The 16,379-nt window shown below is 38.3% G+C and overlaps 1 protein-coding gene across 1 annotated transcript in view; it reads left to right on the top strand.

Moving 5' to 3' along the window:
• Positions 1-15,964, top strand: part of SPINK5 (serine peptidase inhibitor Kazal type 5) — a 271,657-nt gene extending 255,693 nt beyond the window's left edge. Inside the window, exons 30-36 of the mRNA XM_039244507.1 lie at positions 2,968-3,095; positions 4,101-4,173; positions 5,414-5,541; positions 6,597-6,696; positions 9,855-9,985; positions 12,266-12,356; positions 15,657-15,964. Coding sequence (XP_039100438.1) covers positions 2,968-3,095; positions 4,101-4,173; positions 5,414-5,541; positions 6,597-6,696; positions 9,855-9,985; positions 12,266-12,356; positions 15,657-15,665 — 660 coding nt within the window. The 3' untranslated portion in view covers positions 15,666-15,964. The remainder of the gene's footprint in view (positions 1-2,967; positions 3,096-4,100; positions 4,174-5,413; positions 5,542-6,596; positions 6,697-9,854; positions 9,986-12,265; positions 12,357-15,656) is intronic.
• Positions 15,965-16,379: the final 415 nt, after the last annotated feature.

Genomic DNA, 16,379 nt, shown 5'->3' with positions numbered 1-16,379 from the left:
AGTTTCTATCAAGAGGATTTCTTCTTGGAGGTTTTAAAACAAACAAACAACAATTAAGCAAGTAGATACCAAAATTACAAACAAGAAAGCAAATATCAAAAACTTGGAGCTCTGATGATAAATTCTTGACTTGCTGTTCCAGTGCTGTCTTGTATTCAATTTGGGCCTTAAATTTAAAAAAAAATGTTTTTAATGTTTATTCAATTTTGAGAGAAAGAGACAGAGTGTTGGTGGGGGAGAGGCAGAGAGAGGGAGATGCAGAATCTGAAGCAGGCTCCAGGCTCTGAGCTGTCAGCACAGAGCCCAAGGTGGGGCTCGAACCCATGAACAATGAGATGATGACCTGAGCCAAAGTCGGACGCTTAACTGACTGAGCCATGCAGGTGCCCCCAATTTGGGCTTTAAAAATAATATTCAAGGAGCATCAGGGTAGTTCAGTCAGTTAAGCATCAGACTCTTGATTTCAACTCAGGTCATGATCTTGTGGCTCGTGAGTTTGAGCCCCATGTCAGGCTCTGCTCTAACAGCCTGGAACCTGCTTGGGATTCTCTGTCTCCCTCTCTCCCCTGCTCACACACACACACACACACACACACACACACACACTTTCTCCCTCTTTCTCTCTCTGTCAAAAATAAATAAGGCATTAAAAAAATAATAGAAAAAAAACGCTCAATGCTTTATAATAGTAACATGTAGACTATGACACAGTACAATCTCCTCCAATCCATCCAGGGACTCCAATTAGAAAAGAGAAATTAATGGGCACCTAGGTGGCTTAGTCAGTTAAGTGTCTGACTTCAGCTCAAGTCATGATCTCACGGTCAGTGAGTTTGAGCCCCACATGGGGCTCTGTGCTGACAGCTCAGAGCCTGGAGCCTGCTTCGGATTCTGTGTCTCTTTCTCTCTCTGCTCCTCCCCCACTCATGCCTGTCTTTCTCTGTCTTTCAAAAATGAATATTTTTTTTTTAAATTTTTTAAAGAGAAATTGTCAAGTGTCCCCAGGGAAGTTTTCCCATTAATGAGAGAACTTTCCATTAGGTCTATACTGACTTATAAAATGAACCATGAATAGTAATTTTCATTTTTAAAAAATATGTTGGGCATATGCATTTTGGTAAATGAATGGGCTTGAGAAAAGATTTTATTATCCAAGTCCAAATGATCTGTTCAAGAAACCTATTCTATTTATGATCTGGTCAATGTTTTTCTTTTTTTGATATCTATGTTAGAAATTTCAAACAAAAAAAATGCACTCTACATTCACATATGAAAAATATCTAGACATTGTATGTATGTGTTTTGTGGCAAAAAATAGAACTATCGTCTTACCTACAAATGCAAAGTAAAATTTTTCACAGGGCACATGCATTATCATATTTAAACCTGCCCAGTACAAACTTTCAGTTCTAGTATAAATGTCATAGGGATATAAAGTACAGGGGAGTGAAGTCAGTACCAATGTATTAACTTTATATGGCAGCAGATGGTAACTAAATTTATTGTGGTGACCATTTTGCAAGATATGCAAGTGTCAAATCGCCATGTTGTATGCCTGAAACTAGTATAATACTGTACGTCAATTTTACCTCCTTAAAAAAACTAATAAATAAGCCTTCCCCAAATCTATTAGGTAGGCAGTACTGTTGCAATTTTTTTGGTTGAGAATAACCCAAGGGAAGTTAGGTACACACATAATAAATAGAAGAGCTGGAGATTGCACCCATAAAGCAAAGACTGTAATATGGGCAGACAGGTGCTGTCATAAACATATAGGTGTGTGGTATTTGGAGTATCTGGGAAGGGAAATAGTTCCAGGAACTCCTAAAAATTATTGCTGTGAGATATTTAATATTTGAATCGAGTATTCAATTCCAGAGAACTTTTTTAATGCTGCAGATAAAAGAAGGTCTGGAGTTGATGGGTGTGACAATTTAAAGAACGAAAGTTGATGACTATCTAGGTTACTGGCGGTGTCTTTCAAGGGCATCTCCCCATATCTCTACTTTGGCTCTTTGAACTTAGGTAATTTATGACAAATTTCTGTAGATGTCTAAAAATTTCCAGATCCTGTGGACTCAGTCCCATTGTTTTCTTTTTAAGGTTCTTATTTGTCAATGAATGTAAAAGGCAGCATTACATTCTTACAAGTGTTTTGGAGTTTTATTTTCTGCCAGGTAAAAGCCCAGAAGACAGGGAAGTTGGTTAGCAGATTTCTGAGCACAATTCCAATGTTGGCTTTAATTACTTAATCACTCTGAGCCTCATTTTCTCATCTGTAAGATGAGGATAATGAATGCTCATCTAGGTTTTTAATGACAACCAAAGGAAATCCATTAGAGCACACAACAGAGCGCCTGGCATATGATCAGACAGACTTGATTTTTAAAAAAATTCAGTTTTTAATTTTGTTCTTGAGGTACATAGCTAAATGTCTTGCCAAAAAGAGCATCTTTCAGTTCATTCCAGGACCTTTGTATGTGTGGAGTATCGAGTAGAGGTGCAGGGAGACAGGGGTAGCACTCAGCCTGCTAAAAATTGTGTTAACCCACTATAGGCTGCCTGATGAAGTAGTAAAAGTCCACTGGGATGCTGTGGAGAGGATTCTAACTTCCTAAGCAGATACTGAATAAAATTCCTTTGAAACACATTCCATCTCCAACATTTTATTTTGTCTAGATTTTTATTTTCCTCGTCAAATATTATGAGTTTGTATCTCACAAGTTACATTTAAAGTTTTAGAGGTCGGGGGGGAGGGGGGATGGGCATGGAGGAGGGCACTTGTGGGGATGAGCGCTGGGTGTTGTATGGAAACCAATCTGACAATAAACTATTTGTAAAAAAAAAAAAAAAAGAATGAAATAAAATTTAAAATGAAAAAAAATAAATTCCACGACACATAAAAAAAAAAAAATAAAGTTTTAGAGGTCAGACTACCCTGGTAACATCTCTTTTTTTTTCCCACAGGATCAGTGCCATGAATTCCGGAGCATGGTGAGAGAGGGAAAGCTCATCTGCACAAGAGAAAATAACCCTGTTCGAGGCCCTGATGGCAAGATGCACGTCAACAAGTGTGCTATGTGTCAGAGCATCTTGTACGTGAAGAGGTTTATCGATCACTTTAGCATGTTGTGCTCGTTTGTGAGGAGATAGTTCTTTTTTTTAATGTTTTTTTCTCTCTTTTTTTTAATGTTTATTTTTGATAGAGAGAGAGAGACAGAGCATGAGTGGGGAAGGTGCAGAAAGAGAGGGGGACAGAAGATCTGAGGCAGGCTCTGCACTGACAGCAGAGAGCCTGATGCGGGACTCAGGCTCACAAATTGTGAGGTCATGACCTGACCCAAAGTCTCACACCCAGGTGCCCCAGGGACAATTCATTTTAATTTAAAAGTTAAGGCCCTGGGCGTCTCACGTTAAACATATACTAGGCCTTCACTTTAGAAGAAGACAGTCGACTTCTAGAACACTCTCATAGGAAATTTTCATTTTGATAATGAGAAGCATAATTGTACCTGGAGCATCTGGGACACAGAGACAGCTGTTGTAAAGTGTGCCGAAATCACCGACTTTCAGGAGCTGGGAACATAAGACACTCCAGTTCACTCTGCAGTGTTTCACTTCCTCTTATATATGAAGGAAGCAATTACTACATAATAGACTTTCTGTGGAGACTCAAGGAGATAATATTTTTTTAAACATTTATAAACTTTAAAGCAATATAACTATATAAGGAAAATCAATATTGGGGAGTTTAGTTCTAATTTAATATGAAAAGAAAAAAGAGAAATGAAGCAACTCTCTACATGAGCGCCATACAAATATTTTACCAAGGAAAACATGCAGTGGCCTTCTAGGAGTATATATCATTCTCGGTGACAGCATAGTAACTCAATGTATGAAAGTTGGTAGCATTGCCACAAATGCATTATGACAATTCCAACAACTAGGACTCATTAGTAAAAAAATATATATTTTAGATATTTTTTAAATATGAGAAAATGGTGTTAGATTTGCTAAGGTTTAGAATTAGGGAAATACTTAGTTTTAAAAACTCACAAACAACCCTATAAAAAATGATCTTTCCTTTTTGTATTCTGCAGTGAGCGAGAAGCTAATGAAAGAAAAAAGAACGATGAAGAAAAATCAAACACCAAGCCCTCAAATTATGCAAAGGTTATTTTTTCTTAATATTTTTGAAAGATACAACACAAGCAGGGGAGGGACAGAACAGAGAGAGAAGGACAGAAGATCTGAAGCAGACTCCTTACTACAAAGAGCCTGATCTGGGGCTGGAGCTCACAAACCTTGAGATCATGACCTGGGCCCAAGTTGGACCCTCTACCCACTGAGCCACCCAGGTGCCCCACAAAGATGATTTCTTAAAAGATATGAAGATGACTATTTTCCCATTCATCCTCAGCATCTTACATTCTCCTCCTGTTTTTGATAATAAAAATGCCCACATTCTGCTTCAAAGAAAAGAGACTTTGCTAATATTTGCATTTTGGTTATAACAACATTTTTTTCTGGCCTTAAGATTCAACATTTTTCTCACTTTTGTAGAGAATTCTCCTGCAGTGTGTGTCCACGCTTGCTTTATTCTCTCCTCTTTGGGAGAAATAGGGATTGAGAAATAGAGTATAAAAATCTTTACAACCTCGGGGCGCCTGGGTGGCTTAGTCGGTTAAGTGTCCGACTTTCCGACTTTCACTTAGGTCATGATCTCGCGGTTCGTGGGTTCGGGCCCCGCGTCGGGCTCTGTGCTGACTGCCAGCTCAGAGCCTGGAGCCTGTTTCAGAATCTGTGTCTTCTCTCTCTCTGACCCTCCCCTGCTCACGCTGTCTCTCTCTCCCAGAAATAAATAAAACATTAAAAAAAAAAAAAATCTTTACAACTTCAACTGCATGCTTATCTCTGACACTAAGTGGGAAATGAGGTTTCAGGTAGTTTGTCGACATTGATTTTTACAATTCAGGTAATATAAACTAATTCAAAGCTTCCCCTTCGGCTTCTCTCCTTGATATTTTTTTCCTATTTCCTCCAGATGGCTTTCTGAGCATCAACGACTCAATAGTGTGTATGTGAGATGCTGCCTTTTCTATTTACTTTTCAATCCAAAGGAGACATCTTCAGTCCTTTGCAGTGATAAGCACATTTGTAGCATTAGATTTCTGTGATATTGTCCTTGGGTCAAGAGTACACCTCATGTGGAAAATGAGAGAAAGGAAGAAAGAGTATGGGAGACCAGGAGATCTGTCAAGTCTTACTCCCTGTTTTTTTAGGACCAGAGCAGGGAAGTTTAGAATGAAGTGGAGGATGGAAAGAGGAAAAGACTTTCTAAAACCAAGTTTGAGAAAGCCACCAAGCCAAGAAGGGAGGAAATCCTATTCACTTCCCCTTTCTCATTTTTTAGGACGAGTGTGGTAACTTTCGGGAGTACATGAGGAATGGTGAGCTCATGTGCACGCGAGAGAATGACCCCGTGCATGGTGCTGATGGGAAGTTATACAAAAACAAGTGTTACATGTGCAGAACGATCATGTGAGTAAGAGAATCCTGTTGCCCCTTCAGTGCGGCAATTGCATTTTTATTTTTATTTTTTTTCAGTGCAAAAAGTGGGTTTTATCAAGCATGGGGATAGGACCTGTGGAAATTGCATTTTTAGGAGCTGGTGGATTAAATAAATGTTTGTACATGAATCAATGGAATCCTTAAAATAAGTCTTTAGATTCGAGGCCCTTATGTTGAGAACATCTGGTATAGAAGAAAGAAAGCTTGGACTTGCAGACAGGAAATGCAGGTGTAAATTCTAACCGTGATAAATTCTAACCACGGTGTCACTCATAACTAAAATTTACACTCAACAGAGAAGTCTTTCTATTTAAGAAATGCAGATTTTTACACCCCAAACTATATTGTCAGAAAAATCAAGGCTAAGGAATTAGTTTTTCATTTAATTTTTTTAATGTTTATTTGTTTTTGAGACAAAGAGAGACAGAGCATGAACGGGGGAGAGGCAGAGAGAGAGTGAGACACAGATCTGAAGCAGGCTCCAGGCTCTGAGCTGCCAGCACAGAGCCCCACGTAGAGCTCAAACTGGTCAACTACGAGATCATGACCTGAGCCGAAGTTGGATGGTCAACCAACTGAGCCACCCAGGCACCCCAGGAATTTGTTTTTTTAAAAGGGGTTTCTAGGTTATTTTGACGGACAACCATATTTGGGGACCAATGAATATGAAGAGACTAATGAGCACAGCTATGAAAAAATTTATGTGAACATGGTAATAATAATCAGTATTTTTTTCCCTGCTCTTTGTAGTATGTTCCTGGAGATAGAAATTATCAATAGTACCCTCTTTTTATGTTCTAGGAAAAGCTAAACTCAAGGAATTTAAGCAATTTGTCCAAGGTTATATGTCGATTAAGTGATGAGCACTCTAAACCAGTTTGCCATTGTGTACTTTTCTTTATATCATTCTCTGGTTGAATGTTCTATATCATATTTTATTAAGGGTTGCTCAACTTCCCTCTGGAAGTTATAGGATATAGTCCTTGTGGCTATACCTTTAAACTACTTTTTGTCTTCTTCTGTAGTCAAAAAGAAGCTTTGGAAAGGGCAAGAGTTGGAGAAAAGCCATCCCACATTAGATCTTCTGCAGAGGAAAACAGCCCAGCCTCCTCTAGTTCTTTTCTGGTAAGAATGACTGCTTCAGAAAAGCTACTCATTAACTTAAAGCACCAGTGTTTGGGGCCTGTTGCCGCTTGCCCTCCATGAACTTCATTTCCATAGAAAGGCCTTGGAAAGGCTAATCCAGTGTAGCTCCAACCCCTTTGTGTGTAGTTCAGGTTCATTGAGAGTGCTGGGATGGCTCAGCACATTATTCATGCTCATTTAGATTATTAGTCCTGCTCCAAGCCAATTTTGTACATTTTTGCCATTTAAACCATGGGTGTATCATGAATGTGACTTATTGCTCATGTGGTCAAATAAGTAGTTAGGAGCCTCAACTCTATAATTTTAGCAGGCCAGAAAGATATTCTTCATCCAGCTTCCTCACTCTCCCCCTCCCAAAACCAACCCTCTTCCCAATAGCCTAGAAAGGTATGTTGAGCATGTTCAAGCTTATGAAATTCCACCAATCAGCAATTCACAGTGGCTAAAACTTACTTCTTCAAAATACAAGTAACGTATACCTAAGTGTAAATTAGCCTAACAGTTTGCTTTCTTATTTTTTTATTTTTGTCAAGGGTTTATTTCTTAAAGAGAGAGTGAGAGTGACAGAGGAACTGAGAGAGAGGGAAGACAGAGGATCCAAAGCCAGCTCTGTGCTGGCAGCAGAGAGCCCAGTGTCAGGCTCAAATTGATGAACTGTGTGATCATGACCTGAGTCGAAATTGGATGCTTAACCAACTGAGTCACCAGGTGCCCCACTGATGGCTCTTTTAGAGCTTTGCCAAGGTGGGGAATATAAAGGAGGAAAGGGGAGTAAGAGAACATGAAGCATATTTGTGAAGTAGAATATCAAATTGGCCCCTAAAAGTGAGATTTTAACACCTAGACTGATTACCTAGAAAAAAGAAAGAAAAGTATCAAACATGAATTTTATCTTATTATTTACCCAATTTAAGTAGGATAATAGATGAGTTGCACTAGTGAAATATATAGTAATGACATATTTCTAGTAAATTAGATGCTTTGCTAGGAATCCCATAAACATGGAGATAAACTATTCACAAAATCTGTTCTTTTCCCCCCTAACTTTACTGAGATACAGTCAACATATAACATTGTGTGAATTTAAGATGTACGGTGTGTTGATTTAGTACACTTTTATTTTGCAAAATGATACCACCATAGTGTTAGCAAACACTGCCATCACCTCACGTAATTACCATTTTTGTGTGTGTTGAGAACATCTAAGATTTATTCACTTACCAACTTTCAAGTATATAATACAGCATTATTAGCTATAATCACCAGGCTATATATTACATCCCCAGAACTTATTTATCTTATAGCTGAATGTTTGTACCCTTTGACCAATATCTCCCCTTTCTCCCAATCCAATTCCCTGGTAACCATCATTCTATACTCTGTTTCTGAGTTTGAATTTTTGGTTTCCAAATATAAGTGATATCATAGAATATTTGTCTGTTCTTTGTCTGACTTATCTAGCATAATGCCTTAAAGAGTCATCTAAGTTGTCATGAATGGTAGGATTTCCTTCTTTCTAATAGTAGGAATTCCTTCTTTCCAGTGGCGTGGATATGTGTGGGTGTATGTGGGTGTGTATATAACACATACTCTTTTTTTTTTTATTTTTTTAAATGTTTATTCTTGAGAAAGACAGAGAGTGAGTGGGGAAGGGGCAGAGAGAGAGGGAGACACAGAATCTGAAGCAGGCTCCAGGTTCCGCAGTATCAGCACAGAGCCCAACATGGGGCTCAAACTCATGAACCGTGAGATCTTGACGTGAGCCAAAGTCAGACACCAACTGAGCCCCTAGGCACCTCTATAACACATATTCTTTATCCACTCATTCACTGATGGACATTTAGGTTGTTTCTGTATCTTGGCTACTGTGAATAATACAATCTATTTTCTTAAAAAAAAACATTTTACTGAAGTATAATAGTCATTTAGAAGAAGTATGCTTTTCATGAGTGAACAGCTACATGAAATATCACAAAAGGACCACACCTGTAATAATAGCACCTAGGTCAAGAAATGAGTTATTGCTGGCAGACCAGAAGCCTCATCAAGTGTACAGTCTGGTTTTGAGCTGAACTTTCTCTTGGAGATGGGAATCATATTCATTATTCATTTCATCATCCATCCAATCATTCTACAAATGTTTCTTGAACACTTACTATTTTCCAAGCATTATTTATGTGTATGAGAATGATAGCCATAAACACAGCAGACAGTACTCTCTACTCTCATGGAGTTTGTATTTGAAGAACATAGGTAATAGATAACATGCATAAATAAAGTGTAAACCCAAGAGAAAATAAAATAATATATAGCAAATATTGGGATCGGGGTAAGAGGGGATACAGTGTTAAGTAGCCTGTACAGGAAAGCGCTTTGAGGTGACATTTACATCAAAGCCTAAAGGGATTGATTCCATACATGTAAGTGAGCAGGACAAGAAAAGAATAGCAAAGCTCCAAGGAAGGAGTTAAAGACAGCAAAGAGTCCAGTGTAGCTGAAATAGAGTAACCTCAGAGAGCCATAGAAGAGGAAGTCATTAAAGTAACAGGAGGCCATATTATATAGGATTTTGTAGACCATATTAAAGATATTGACGGGGCACCTGGGTGGCTCAGTCAGTTGGGCATCCAACTTCAGCTCAGGTCATGATCTCATGGTCTGTCTGTTGGAACCCCACGGCAGGCTCTGTGCTGAAAGCTTGGAGCTTAGAGCCTGCTTCAGATTCTGTGTCTTCCTCTCTCTCTGCCCTTCCCCCACTCATGCTCTGTCACTGTCTCAAAAATAAATAAAACATTAAAAAGTTTAAAAAAACAAATAAAGATATTGACTATCATTCTGAACAAAGGTTTTGTAAAGAAGAGTAATGTGATCTGATTTATTTTTTAAAAGAATAACTTTGCATGATATATTGAAAATAAACTACAGGGAGACAAGTGCGACATCTGGATAGCTGAATAGTCATGGAAGTAATTGTCGGAAGAGATGATGGTAGTTGATACCATGGCAATGGTGGTAGAAGTCATGAGAGGTGTTTGGATTCTGGGTTTGCTCTGAGAAGAAATCAAAAGGTTTCTCCAAGCCCATCCATCCCTCTTGAGTGCCACTGAGAAAATCTTATTTATGTTTTGCTTGCTTAGGATTCTGAGATGTGCAAACACTACCGAGTATTGCCCAAGATGGGTTACCTTTGCCCAAAGAATTTACAGCCTGTCTGTGGTGATGATGGCCGGACATACAACAATCCGTGCATGCTCTGTCATGAAAACCTGTAAGTCTACAAGTTGCACTCTCATATGTTCAAGTGTAGAGATTCTTGACTATGGTGTTGACCCACAGTACTGCACTGATAGCCATTTGAGGTGTGTTGTACCAATTTACTAATCATAGCAGTTAAAAATTCAAATTTTGTGGATAATCTTATTCATATATAAAATAGAGAGGATTAAAGATTACCCTTTTGACTAAATTGCTTATATACTTTACTGAGTAGAAGAGAAGGGGAAAAGTGATGGGGTTATAACAATTAGAGAAAGTCTCTGTTAGCCCATGTATACTCATGATAATGTGAACATCGCCCACGTGCTGTATGAAAAGAAAAAAAGTTGAGAATCATGGCTCTGTTGCATCATGCCAGCCTATAATCTCTACTGGGCCTATTGACTCCCTGGTAGGCACGTATTTCAGATCCTCTCCAAGTCTTCTTGGTGAAGGAGTGGTGTGACACAAGAGAAAGCAACCAGGAACAAATGGCAGACTTGGTGTGGGCTCTCAGATTTATTATTATCTGTGCATCTGTGGGCATATTATCATTCTGAGATTAAGTTTTTCCACTGGAGAAGTGCAGACCATTCTCTGAGCCAGCTGACTTCACTAGATTGTTAAGAATGGCCATTTTTATTTGAAATCAAATGTAAGGGATTTAATACTGTCATTATTGGTTAGAGCTCTGTTGCTTTTCTGTTCAAATACTGTCTTACTCTCCCCTCCATTCACATGCTTCACCTTTTCCCAGCCTCCACTGGACCAGCTTTAAGTGAAAGCATGGTGGCAAATCTTAACTTTTTCATCCCGCCCCACCCCATCCCACATTTACACTGTGGTCCATGTATGTTCTAGCAAAGCCCAGAATGTGAGGATGGGACACTCTGCAGTTTATATACTTAGAATAACATTTGAATATGAGTGTTTTATGTGTTCTCACATCTGTAGGTAAAGCACCTGCACATTTATCCTCTCAATGAATACTCACTATATTGTACAGGGGGTGAATCTGAGGCTTAGAGAGTCTAGGTAATTTGTTTAAAGTCGCAAAGCCAGAAAGTAAATCAGACAGGATTTTAACCTTGTTGGTTTGGATCCAAAAACCATTTTCTTTCCTCCCCACTACACTACTGTTATATCTGTGGCAGTAGTTCTTTAAACATTTGGGGATCAAAAGTTCCTTTGATGATATGGAGAAAGTTACCTCTTTTCAGAAAAGAAAAGAAAATGAAGCACCATTAGTGATTTGTATGTATATTATCTATGGGCACATAAATCTCTTGAAATCCATCTATGGATCTTACAGAGTTTTAAGAATTAAGAAATCTCCATTTAAGAAATGAATGCAACCATTCAGGAATTTGTTCTTATATATGCCTTCTCTTCAGCCCAGAAATTTTTCAACTTCCCTTTACTGTAAAGGTCAGGACCTAAATTACCCACCCAGTGTTCTTCAGTCATTCCATTAACTGTATAAGCCCATAACAAGTGATACTCTAGTCAAGGGAACATTGAGTCAGACGCTTCGATGGTAAAAATATTAAAAAAGCATGACTTTGTTTAGCTAAAGGAACTGGGAATATATATTATGGAGGGAAGACCCAGGCCATCCAAGGCGAGAGAGAGTAGTACTGGTTTCTGTGGTCTCAGAGGAAGTTAGAGGGGAACCATTTCAACTTGAGCAATGTCCAAAGACAAGGCAAACTACCTTGATAGACAGTGAGTTTCTCATCACCAGAGGCAAACAAGTAGATATTTAATATATAATATTTCTTAAGAGAAGCATTAAAATTTCATACTTTTTAAGATTTTTTCCAGCTATAAAATTCAAACCAATGTATTATATTTTATACAATCTATATTCTATATATATTTTATATATTTTTATTACATATACGTATTGTATTTTGTAATCCCACATTATAGGTATTCAATAAAGTGAAGCTTCTCGTTGGGATCCAGTTTTCCCATCTGTAAAATAATGACTTTGGACTAGATGGTTTCCAGGTTTATTTCCAACACTGAACAATTTCATGAATATATAGATGATTGAGGTGTGATGGGATGGATCCAGGACTGGGGAACAAACAATCTGGAGCTGAATCCGAAGGAGGACTAAACCCGAGTGATCCCTACTGGAAAATAGTCGAATTTGGATCCCGGGTCCTACCTTTGATTTCAGTTCTGGTGTGATGCCCAGATGTCACCCACATTGATCCTTGCTGTTGTTTTTCTTTCATTATAACTGAGTTTTCCCAGCTGTTAAATTTCCTCTGTTCTGTTTTAGAATACGCCAGACTAACACACACATACGCAGTGAAGGGAAGTGTGAAGAGAACAGCACCCCAGGAGCAACACCTCTCTATGTGCCAGCATCTGTAAGTACACCGCATTCATTGTTGCAGCGCCCGAACCAGCTGGTTCTGCTTCTGTGTCTTCTGCTGGCTGATGGACATTTCTGGGTCAGATAACCCCAGAACTGGTCACGTCTTCCTTGTGAAGATAATTAAGTAATTACTGAAATATGCGGGGATAATAATATAATAGTTAATGTTTTTTTTTAATAGTTAATGTTTTTAAATGTTTACTGGGATCATTAATAGATTGTTTATAAGCAATGTCCCTAATGTGAGACTTTTGCAAAGTAAGTTTTATTTTCTGTGTTCTACCATAAAAAGATAAGACAAAGATTGAGAGAGGTCACATAGTGACAGAACCAAATTTCAACCATTTCTGTATTATCCACCCATTCTTGCACTTCACACTGGATTAAACTGTTTCCCAGCATGAAAAGCTGGCCCTTTTTCAATCCCTGTAAGGACGTTTTGACACACATTATTGAGTTTGCCATTCTCCCTGGTGATCGCGTTTGAGGATGCTTCTCCTCAGGCAAGATGATATGTAACTTGGGGGCAAATGTAGGAATTTTCAAATAAGAGAAACTGTTCAGGTAAATATGGGTTTCTAGTCCAGCTTTCTATATTCCTCATATATGAAACCTTTGGCAAATCAAAGATCTAAACCAAAGATCTCACCAAGTTCTTGAAAATATTCAATAAATACTGACTTTTAAGTATTTGGCACAGTGTATACAAACTAATGGCACTGATTATTGTTATCACTATTATTGTTATGTTGAAGAGACCAAAGTATGAACTTAGACAAAGAGTCCACAATATAAACTTAGAGAAACAGACCCTGGCAGAGTGCTTATGTGTTTTTACTAATATTAATGAATTATAGCTTAATAAATTTACATTTAATGTTAAAAATATATTTATTGGGGTGCCTGCGTGGCTCAGTCGGTTAAGCCTCCGACTTCGGCTCAGGTCACGATCTCATGGTTCATGAGTTCAAGCCCCTTGTCAGGCTCTGAACTGACACCTTGGAACCTGGAGCTTGCTTTAGATTCTGTCTCTTTCTCTCTCTCTGCTTCCCCCCTGCTCACACTCTATCTCTGTCTCTCAAAAATGAATACATGTTAAAAAATTTACAAAAATAAAAAATAAAAATATATTGGGGCACCTGGGTGGCTCTGTCAGTTAAGCATCCGACTTCAGCTCAGGTCATGATCTCACGGTTTGTGGGTTTGGGCCCCATGTCGGGCTCTGTGCTGACAGCTCAGAGCCTGGAGCCTATTTCAGAGTCTGTGTCTCCCTCTCTCTCTGACCCTCTCCTGCTCACTCTGGCTGTCTCTCTCTCTCTCTCTGTCTTTCTCTCTCAGAAATAAATAAAACATTAAAAAACTAAAATTAAATAAAAATATATTTATATTCAATAAAACAAAATATTTTAATCAATTACATTTACTAAAATATATATATGTATTTCTTATTATCCACAACTGGTTTCATGTCCTTCCATGAATGGCACGTCCCTAAAGAAAACATAAAAACTTTTGCTCTACTTCCATTCTTGTGTTTGCCGTCTTATTACCTATAAATTCCTTTCTAACTATTACATATAAATTCTTAGTGATTTGCTCCTTATCTCATTGACAGCATATACTCTCCCTCCTATCTCATAAACATACCAAGTTACATATAACTTAGGACAGGGACATAAAAATACTCTTTATGTGAATCCTGAAGACCACACCTCAGACCATATCCTGCTGTTATCTCATGTAGACAACTTGACAAAGAGGACTTTATGAGGCATGTGCCATAGGAAATACTGATAAGATGTATTTATTCAAATAAGGAAGAATCTTGACAGGGCTAAGCATAACAAAGGTTTCGTAAGACAGTTCCTTCCTTTCATTTTTGGGTATATTCTTTCCACTAGAATTATGTAACAAACGTTATTAATGACAGGACTGATTTATGGTGTAAGATGATGGAATAAATCATTAGAACAAAAGATGTCCCGAATATGGCTTCAATTCCCTCTCTAGAATTCAGAGGTGTGATCTTGGAAATACCAAGGTGGTACAGGTGGGTGATGGCCCAACATTGCTCTGATGAATATTATGCATGCATATCCCGGAGGTCATAATCTGTTGCCTGACCTTTGTTCCTGTTTGGAAAGATTCTATAAGACAGTCTGGAATCTGAAGAATGAATTAAATAAAGGCCAGATCACAACTTTCCTGGAAAAATAGACCGAGGATCCTAGAATGCGTTCTTACACTTAATATCTATGAAGTATTTTCTATTGTACAATAACTGCTATGATTTATGTAACTCAGAATTTTGTGTACTCTTTCCTTGTGCGCATCCTCACTGTAGGCCTGTGAATGGGACAGGGATTATTATCTTTCCCATTTTATAGAAAATCAGCCAGGGGGAAATCCTGCAATTATCAGAATTATTCAATATTTCATTCTGAGTGTGGTGTACATCTTCTGACTTCAGAGCTTATGCTCTGCTACCATCCCGTGGTTATCAGGAGATTCTGAAACCCAGAAGCTCTAGAAAAGGGATTACATATCTCAATTAAATAATAATTAGCTACCTTGAAAGGAAACTTCATGACAAAGATTTTCAAAGATGTAAAAAGACCATAGATTGCCACTTTCCAACCAAGGGAAATCTCCTAGGGTGGATGTGAGAACTAAAATGGAGCTGTGAGTTTGGAATGATAGCGCTACTGGTGCTGCAGGGGGTACAGCAGACAGTGTGCAGTGTGCAGAAAATTCCTGAGGCCCTTGCCCTCTTCTTTGCCCTCTTTTGAAAATTCTTTAAATGTTGATTTCGTGTTTTATATGTCAATTTCAAGAGTGAATGAATATTGGATGAGTCAGGTAAGAAAGATACTTGATTAAATTCTTACGACCCAAAACCAACTATAATAGTAAAGCATCAGTGTTGGAGGGATTGAATTTAAGTTCTGACCAGATGTGAGACCTTGACAAGTCACAAGCCTTCCCTGGAGCTCAGTTCCCTCCTCCGTGAAACGATGTTAATGACACCTACCTCTTTTCATTACCATGAAGACCACATGTAATCAAGGGCAGAGTTCATATTTGTATCTACCTCAACAAGTAATATGCACTGGGTGCTCATTACTCATTGAATCAGTTGAATAAACGTGAGAGTGATTTTGAACGGAGAGTTCTTGGCAGAATGCAGTGATCTATGGATTTCTTTGACTATGACATAGCTATAAATGTGTAGCCCACATGTCTGTAATATCTCTGAGTTTCTAGCACCTAAACTATCCATCTTCTCTTCTAGGACAAATGATGGAAGAATTGGTGAAAGCCATGAGGGAAAATAGATGCCCTAATTCTGAATCGCCTTACTCTCATCATCTGTATATACAAAGAATTCTTCAGAGCTTGTATTATTTACTATAGAAAACAATACAGTGCTGTTGGGGGAATGGACTCACTGACTTTTCAGTCTTTCCCATCTCTTTCCTCCTAGAATCTGTGATCCAAGAGCATAGAGACATCTCCATCTGTCTGTGCCTGAAAATCTCCTGATCACAATGCTGTCTGTTCAACTACTTGTTCAATAAAACTAAACCCAGCAGAACACCATTTCTGGGATTTCTTCATCATTGCCTGGATTTACAGGCTTTACAGAAGCTGAAAACTCTACCCTTTCATCTTGCTAAGCTATTGGTGGACACAAAATGCTCACTTTTTTTTTTTTTCAGATTCAAGTTGTTTCATAATTGGGAAGAAATTTCTAGAAAAAAAGGTAGGAAGGTATGGGCTCCAGGCATTCAAGAGCTGTATAAATTCAAACCAGCTATGAATCACCTTAGATCTGTCACTTTACCAGCTCTCCTATACAGCTTCTGTATTTCCATGGAAAGCATAATTACCTCTGTAACACAGACACCATCCAAAGACACAAACCCGTGGTTTCTCATATTCAGTCATGTTGCCTCTTGACCATTTCCTACATCCTGGTCTGGGAAAAGACTAAGGAGATGAGAATTACCAGTGT

This window comes from Hyaena hyaena, unplaced genomic scaffold, assembly GCF_003009895.1.
Source record: "Hyaena hyaena isolate Hyena2069 unplaced genomic scaffold, ASM300989v1 scaffold_241, whole genome shotgun sequence".
Lineage (NCBI taxonomy): Eukaryota > Metazoa > Chordata > Mammalia > Carnivora > Hyaenidae > Hyaena > Hyaena hyaena.
The sequence above is the reverse complement of the archived record's forward strand: the minus strand, read 5'-3'. Positions and strand labels throughout refer to the sequence as shown.